The 8,328-nt window shown below is 40.6% G+C and overlaps 1 protein-coding gene across 4 annotated transcripts in view; it reads right to left on the bottom strand.

Annotated features, from left to right (window-relative positions):
- Nucleotides 1-2,502: 2,502 nt before the first annotated feature.
- Nucleotides 2,503-8,328, bottom strand: part of LOC123104451 (uncharacterized) — a 10,473-nt gene continuing 4,647 nt past the window's right edge. For 2 of the 4 annotated variants that reach the window (XM_044526297.1, XM_044526302.1), the window contains 9 exons: nucleotides 7,956-8,039; nucleotides 7,739-7,821; nucleotides 6,759-7,246; nucleotides 6,200-6,625; nucleotides 5,388-6,078; nucleotides 4,213-4,443; nucleotides 3,975-4,099; nucleotides 3,638-3,886; nucleotides 2,503-3,145 (listed from right to left, as the gene is read on the bottom strand). In XM_044526297.1, the coding sequence (XP_044382232.1) occupies nucleotides 3,048-3,145; nucleotides 3,638-3,886; nucleotides 3,975-4,099; nucleotides 4,213-4,443; nucleotides 5,388-6,078; nucleotides 6,200-6,625; nucleotides 6,759-7,246; nucleotides 7,739-7,821; nucleotides 7,956-8,039 (2,475 nt within the window). In that variant the 3' untranslated portion in view covers nucleotides 2,503-3,047. Of the gene's footprint in view, nucleotides 3,146-3,515; nucleotides 3,887-3,974; nucleotides 4,100-4,212; nucleotides 4,444-5,387; nucleotides 6,079-6,199; nucleotides 6,626-6,758; nucleotides 7,247-7,738; nucleotides 7,822-7,955; nucleotides 8,040-8,328 lie in introns of all 4 variants that reach the window. The other 2 variants (XM_044526303.1, XM_044526298.1) reach the window with 2 other exon arrangements.

Below are 8,328 nucleotides of genomic sequence, written 5' to 3'. Positions count from 1 at the left end.
CCCCTAAAAATGCATGAAGACATTGAAGTCAAAGGTGGTATCTGAAGACATTCACATTGAAGACTATGGCAAGAGAAGACATTGCGTGAAGACTATGGAGCACGAAGACTTAGTTGTTTCGTCGTTCTTTTTCTTCTTTGTTGAGTCATAGGAACCACCGTACTGTTAAGTGGGGTCCAAGTGAACCAGTCAGAATGACTGAAGTGATGCTTAACCAAAATCCTATATCTTCGAGCGAAGACAATGAGAGCAAATCTTATCCAGAGCTGGATAAGGCAGCTTTGCTTGTAGCCCAAGTAAAGTTGTCGTGTGTGTTTGAAATCTGACTGTTGGAACACGTGTCAGTTCCTTAGTGACCCAGGGTCATTTCGGACAAATCAGGTCGGGTTGCCTAGTGGCTATAAATAGCCCCCCTATAACCATAAACGGTTGGCTGCTCAGAGTTAGTGTACGGCTTTTGTCGTTTGAGAGCAACCCACCTCAAAGCCTTTGAGAGAGAATTCCTTGCGAGGACAAAGCCCTAAACACCCAGAGCCAAAGAGTGTTAGGCATCACTGAAGTCTTCTTGTCTGTGTGATCTGAAGACTTATTACACTTGAGGACTGTGAATCCTCCAGCCGGTTAGGCATCACGTTCTGAGCATCCAAGAGTCATTGTGGATCGCCGGTGAACGAAGTCTGTGAAGGTTTGGAAGTCTACCTTGAAGACTTACCAGAGTGATTGGGCGAGGACTGGGTGGTCAAGGGGAATAAGGTGAAAACGTGGTCTTCTGAGTTGAATCTCAGCCTCCCTAACCAGACGTACAGTTGTCACAACAACTGAAACTGGTCCAACAAATCATTGTCTTCAACGAACCATTGGTTCCATCCTTCCCATCTCTTTACTTTCAGATTAGTCCTTGTGAAGTCATTGCCTGTCTGCATTCTCTATTTGTCTTTACTGTGTGACTGCTGTTCTGATTGGCTTCATACTATATTCCATTCTGGTCTATACTGCCTAGCTGCTATTAGTCCTTGTGCTTTCATCTCATTGAATACTTGACTATGACTTGCTTAGTGTAGTCTACCTTTCGATGCATAGTAATAGATTGGTTTCTATCGTTTGTCTTCGAAACTTCCATGTTTTGAAGACTTTCATAGAAAATCGCCTATTGACCCCCCCTCTAGTCGATAACTAGCACTTTCACTACTACTATTTGCGGGCCGCCGACGACGACCAGGAGTAGTTTATGAGGATCTCGGGCATGAGGCTTGCGCCTCTTTCAATCTGTATCCCAGTTTGTGCTAGCAATCTTATGGCAACTTGTTTAACTTATGTCTGTACTCGGATATTATTGTTTCCGCTGACTCGTCTATGATCGAGCTCTTGTATTCGAGCCCTCGAGGCCCCTAGCTTGTAATATGATGCTTGTATGACTTATTTTATTTTTAGAGTTGTGTTGTGATATCTTTCCATGAGTTCCTGATCTTGATCGTACATGTTTGAATCAAGGGCGTCACACGCTTGCCAAGAGCAAGATGGGGGAATGGTGTGTTTGTGGCCGTGGACAGATTCTCTAAAATGGCTCATTTCATCCCATGCCGCAAGACAAAGGATGCTCATCATGTGGCAAGCCTATTCTTTCGAGAAGTGGTTAGACTTCATGGAGTTCCAAGGTTCATCGTCTCAAACCGTGATAGCAAGTTTCTTGATGCATTTTGGCTCACTTTATGGAAGCAATTCAACACTGAATTGAAATATTCTAGCACTACTCATGCACAAACAGATGGACAAACAAAAGTAGTGAAAAGTTTTTGAGTAATATGATCCATTGCATTTGTGGAGAAAGAAAGGGGCGATGAGATTTGGCTTATCTCTTACAGAGTTCTCCTACAGTAACTCCAAACATAGATCCACGAGGAGCCCTTTTTTTATTGTCTACACTAAAGTTCCAACACATGTGGTGGACCTGGTGAAGCTACCATCAAGGGGAAACTCAAAATTAGCATTTTCCTTTGCTGATAATTACACCGAGTTAGTTGAAGAGATTCACGATGCTTTGAAAGCACAAAATCAGAAATATAAACAACTTGTTTATTGCGAAAGGAGGCCAAAATCATTCCAAGTCAGTGATAAGGTGATGGTCTACCTCCTAAAAGAGAGGCTGCGTTTAGATGCATTTAGATGTTAAAGGAAAACTTAGGCAGCAGTGGTATGGGCCCTTCTCTATCGTGAAGAAGATAAATGATAATGCTTATGTAATAGATCCTCGAAGTGGCATGGGTATCTCCAACACTTTCAATGTTGCAGACTTGACTCTCTATCATCCAAAAGAAGCGCTCTATGAAGATAACTCGAGGGCGAGTTCAAACAACCAGAGGAGAATGATGAGGAACACTGGATGAGAAGAAAGAAAACACATGCCGCATCTGTTTGGCTACTTCTAGATGCTCCCACTCCAGTGTAGTATTTCTTTTGATTTCTTTACCCTACTCACTGTTTCTAGAGTTCTCTAGTTATAAGTAGATGAATCCTAAATAATATTTTCTAGAGTGTTCCAGAGTAAAAGTATCTAAAGGCTTCCCAAAGCCCTATAAATAGAGATCATCACCTCTACTTTGAAACCAGACTATGTACCCACTTACCTATAATAGAACTTATTGTTCTTATCTAAGATCTTGAAGTAGATTTTATGCTCTAGGAGTTCTGGATTGAACTCTTGCTGCCATATCAGCCTACATTCGCCTCTAGAGCAATATTTAGCACGGCACGTTAAAGTTGTTCCTTCAACACTTGTGTTAGTACATATTGTAGCAGCAAAGTGAAGTTGCTCCTCTACAACCTTTGTGCTGCTTCACCCACTTACAGCTTGCGCACTCCGCCTAGGTGAGCTCCCGCTTTCGTTGGCGAGAAGGGAAGAAGCAACATGTTCCGCTCAGCGCTCATATTAAGCGTACCCAAACTTCGCAAAGAATTCCTTCATACACACGTATATATGCATGTATACCAATCTGGTCCCAGCAATGTAAGTGCGTGATTGGTCTGTGTGGATGTTCGTATGATATCAATTAGCGACATACTGATTGCGGTCGCCGTTGTAGGTCAACTACACTGGGTCGCAACAGGTCCTCTGCATTGTCATGGTTGACGGCTGTCCTCTCTTTCCCTGTTTTTTCAACAAGATAAATTAGACAATGAAAATCAAGAAAAATGAAACAAATGTCCACTGACTGTTATGATAACACTCCCGCATTGTCTTAATGTTCTGAATAAACATGTTTCCGCATACGTATAGCCAAGAGTAAACATTTAAGTTGATACAAGCAATCATATTTTAATATTTTTATAAAACAAATGTGTAGCAGGCAAAGGCCAATAGCCAAGATGGCGTAAACAGGCAAGCATGACATCCACACACACAATGGCAGGTGTCATCTTATTCTTTAATCAAATGCATCCAGTAAAGTGATTGATTTTTTAAAAAAACACTTGGAAGGAAAAAAATGGAACACGTCAAATTAAATTATAACACCCACCTGCTTTTTTCTTGTTGGAGCTGTGACAAATTCATTAATAGCGCTATTGTTATTTGTTGATAAGCTAGCTGTAACTGAATCATGATGCTGATCTTCTAAAGGTCGTCCACAGAAAGGCTAACCTAGAGAATTCTCACCATTGGGGCAACCCTCATGATTAGCTTCCAAGGGCATGATAGATGGAGAGTCTTCACAAGTAGGTGAGTAATAGAAACTGGGGCCAGAAGAAGCGTGGGCATGAGTTCTTCGACCCACGGCCAAGAGATTTCCATTGAAATTACAATGTTTTCTTGTAGGTACATGATATGGAAGGTTAGAATCTTTTCTTCTGACTCTAAATACACCCCATAGATAATAGGACATGTTCCATCCTGAAGCAGAATAAGGAAAAGTAAGATCTATCAGCGTAAAACTGTGATCAGATAAAAGCATCACTTGAATAGGTGAGCGACTTCTTACTTTGAAAGCTTTTTGGCAGGATATTGGAAGGAAATATGAGCAATTCAGCTGTTTCAATGTTTCCTCTGAGTGCCAAATCGCCTTTCAGCATCCATTCTACTAACTTACTGTAATGCCTCTCATAACTGTAGGCAAAAATATAAGCAATTTAAATTATAAGTTTGTGTGCAGTTCAACTAATATCCTTTTCGAACAATTGAAGTATAATAATGAAAGAGAAAAGCTTCAAGTGAAATACCTCTGGATATCTTGTGCAAAGAAAAAAAGACCAATACTGTCATACGAAAGGCCATTTCCATGGAACTGTGGGGGCCATATATTCCGGCGAGGAAGTTGCTCAAGCCGGATTTTAGAAGGGAATTTCTTTGCTATTTCCAAAACCTTTTGTGAAGCAGAACATGATAAGTGTCCTTGCAAGCCCTTACAAAACTTAGATGACCGTCCAGTCCTCCATATTTCAAAACAACCTCTGTTCAAAGATAAGTAACTAAAATAAATTTTAACACATATGATGAAAACAATTACTTAAATACAAGTTGTTGCAGTCATGGATAGTTGCAACTATCAAGCACACATGAGATGATACAAAACCAAGTATGAAACATGAAGATGTGGGGAGCAATTTGTATGAATCACCCCTTTGGGCGTGATACATCAGATCTGCATCTGGTGGTCCAAAGAGTAACCAGAGTACTGATAAAAATTGACAACATTCAGACAAGATGCATCTATCCTGTAACTTCAAGTCCGAATTCGATCCACGCAAAGCGACAAAAAGAAGATTTTTTTTTTGTTGCTCATTATAAACAAAAGAATGAGAGTTACTCCCTCCAATCATGAAAACAAGGCATGTATCTTTCTACCAGAAAATGCTAAAAGGAGGGCGTGCATGCAGTTTTTTGGACTATCTCCCCCAAATACCCCTTTGCGAGGGCTCCATCTGACCAATCAAACCGAGCGACCTGGTACTGCAGGCCATGCATGGTGCATGCACCCATGACATTAAATATTCATCTAAGCATTATTAGGGGTAGTATGGGCAAGAAAACAACAGCTGGACCTTGCCTTGTACGCCCTATCTTCAGGGTCGGAGGGAGTAACTATTCATAGAGAAAATTTGTCTTTTTTTCAAGTGCCAATCAAATTTTGGTTTGGAATTTGTGACATACGAAAAGCATCTTGTGTCAATTTTGTCAAAAACGTTCGGACATCTTATGATATTTGTAGACATCCATCTGTTTCAATCTCATGGATTTCACCTAAAGGGTGTTTCCACAAAAGTTGCTTTTGAAGATGGCCTGACTACACCTGTTAGGTTTATTAGTTCAATGGTGATGGCAGGTCTCTGTAGCAATCAAGTTTATCTAGAATAAGCATCAAAATATATATGAGATAGAGAGGTAGAAATATTACTGCCAAATGTAAGCCAACTCTGGAACACTAGAAGTTATTCTGTCATCACTAGGTGAAAAGATTGGCGATTTGTCCGTCGAATCATTCAACATAGTTGAACTGCTGTCCACAAATCTTCCTCCCATGGCAGATGCAGCCTGATGCTCTTTGTACTTTAGCTCGTGACAATCTACAGAAGCTGTAGTACTAGGAGTAGGCATACCATTTCTCACATCCTGCTCACTGCTTTCCTCATGACTAATGGAGGTACATAATACATTTATAGGCTTATATGATGGGTTATGATAGCGGCGGCGTTTTGGACTTGGCTCAGATTGATATGCTGATTTCAAAATGTCTTCAGTAGCAGTCAAAGTAGTAGCTTCAGATGTTCTATTGCATCTGGCAGTTCGGTCACTGGTTTGCTCACTCAAAGGTTTTGTTACAAACAAGCTAGATCTGCCAACAGGACAAAATTGTGTAGAATGTCCCACTTCATCACATTGTTGACAATGCATTGTGCAACTGCTGCTAGAAGTACCTGGCTTCAAGCTAGGTGGGTTCTTTATTTTATCAACCAGTGAAGTATCCGGGATTTGAATTCCCTTCATCTGTGCACCAGAACAAAGCAGACCTGAGGATGTCTCAGCACTAATTAACGTTAGGCTTCCCAGGACTTTTGCTACAAGCTGTCTCTTTGGTTCACTAGGTGCTGAAAGAAATAAGTATAGTTATCCTATACTGTAAAGTATGCCATAAAAAACATGACCTACACTCCTACAGCACAGAAATAGAGAAGTCTAAAAGGAAAAGGAAAGGAAAAGGGAATATACCAGGAAAGTTTCTACCGTCTTGTCCATAAGCGATGCCTAAATTATCCATCTTATTTTGTTTATTGAGATGCTGAGCTGCGGATTCTGCTTTCGAAGGAACTGGCACAAGCATTGATGCAGCAACAGAGGGATATCCAGATATAGAAGTGCCCCTCTTATTCGTTACATTTCGGGTCATTACTGAATTCATCATTCTTGGTTCCTCAACATCTAGTAAGATGGAAGACTTTCCTTTACTTACCGGCTCGCTAGAGTTCAGCTTTTTGACTGATGTCGACTTAGCAAGTGTGATCACTGGCCCGTCTTGTTTTGTAATTAAGGATATAGGTTCCTTCAGATTTTTGGGCTTTTGAGGAACTTCAGTGACCAGTTGTTTCACCTTCGGGACCTTTGAGTTCTTGAAAGAAATGGACTTCAGGAGTGGACCTGCGGAAACCTTACTGATTATAGTTTTGCCCAATAGCAGCTCGCAGGGACAGTCCCCACAACTGTAAGAGAAGTTGAACATTCTAGATTGTAGGTATAAGCTCCTTAGTTGAAAATAATGATAAAAAATTACCACAAAGAGGTGGTGCCTGATTCTTCAGGGCATTCAATGTCAATGGTGTTGGCATTGGCCTAGCAGGTTCCTTTCCTTTCTCTGTGTCCAGCTTGAGTGAATTTTTGCGCGAAAGCGGCGCTCTTTTTGCAGAGTCACCTTCCATGGATACACCACCAGATTCAGAAAGATCTTTTCCAATCAGTAACGTAATTGTTGCATCGTCTCCTATCCTCTTGGTAGTCATACCGTTGGATTGATTTCTCATGTTTGAGTTTTTACTACTCACATGTGCAGCCTCCATTTCATCCTCAAAATAACTTCCGCTATTTGCATCATCCACAGGTTTATTCGTTTGCCCTCCAAAGGACTCTAATTTACATGCACCAACCATTACTTGGGATTTTTCTAGTTCCGTCCTTTCCTCTGCAAATTCTACCTCAGTTTGACATGCTTCACACAACCACATGACATCTGGAACCTTTTCCATCATCACCTGCATACAATAACTGGGACAAAGAAAGGAGTTAACATCCTTAGAGCATAATAAAAACACCATCATTTTATGAGAAGAGATTATGCAAAAGAAATGATGAATTGAGAAGTTTAGTAACTGCTATTGTGGGAAAGCATAATGATTGTGTAAGTTGTTACTTTATCAGTGTGCACCACATAAGTCGTTCAGCTTCCAGTTTACATGCCAAAAGAAATGAAAACAGTTTTGCTAAAGCAAATCTAGATGTGCCATAAGTATTGCACATCTAAGTCCTATGTCATTGATCATTCATTGAGATTCGTGCAGATATTTTATTTTTCTTTTTTCTTTTCCTCTTTATGCTTGATTCACTCACTTAGATGTGCAATAACTAGAGCACATCTAGATGTGCCCTAGACACACCCGAATGAAAAAACAATAATTTGACCTTAACCACGGTGATATGCCAACCATCAACCAAGAATAACCAACATCATAAAAAGCAATGGAGCAAAGAGAATCTTACACATGTTCAGCACCATTGCATCTACCACAAACAGTGAGCTTCTCCACTTCACCAACATCTCCACAAATGTCGCATACTTTCACCTATTGTCATTTAAAAATAATTCAAAACTCACTATGGTCAGAGAAAGATGAACCACCTTCATCACATTTTGCATGCGACCTTGACCTGGAATAAGTGGTAAAAATAAAACAGAACACAAGAGTTTAGAACTCACATCTTTGATCTCTTCTAAAAAATTGGCCTCGCTCTGTCTGTTTAACCTTTTATTCCAACGAGCCACATTAGACGCGTCTTTAGCCTTAGAAACAGATGAAACATCATTATCATGCATTCCTAAGATGTGTATCTCTCTATCTAGTGACTTCAAATAAGAAATGTTGATTCTATCATTGGACATCAGCTCACAGTCATGAGAAGCTTTGTTTAGCATGCACAACCCACTTCACCCTCCTTTGTGGAAGATGTACAACCACTTGTGACATTACCTACTTCCTATGTTTTTAAAGCGTCCCTAAGGCGACGCCTAGGCGTCGAAGCGCTCCCCCTCCGCTTTGGAAAATCGACCGCTTTGGGCGCCTAGGCGTCCA

Source organism: Triticum aestivum, chromosome 5A (assembly GCF_018294505.1).
Source record: "Triticum aestivum cultivar Chinese Spring chromosome 5A, IWGSC CS RefSeq v2.1, whole genome shotgun sequence".
Classification (NCBI taxonomy): domain Eukaryota; kingdom Viridiplantae; phylum Streptophyta; class Magnoliopsida; order Poales; family Poaceae; genus Triticum; species Triticum aestivum.
This window is presented reverse-complemented; position numbering and strand designations above follow the sequence as displayed.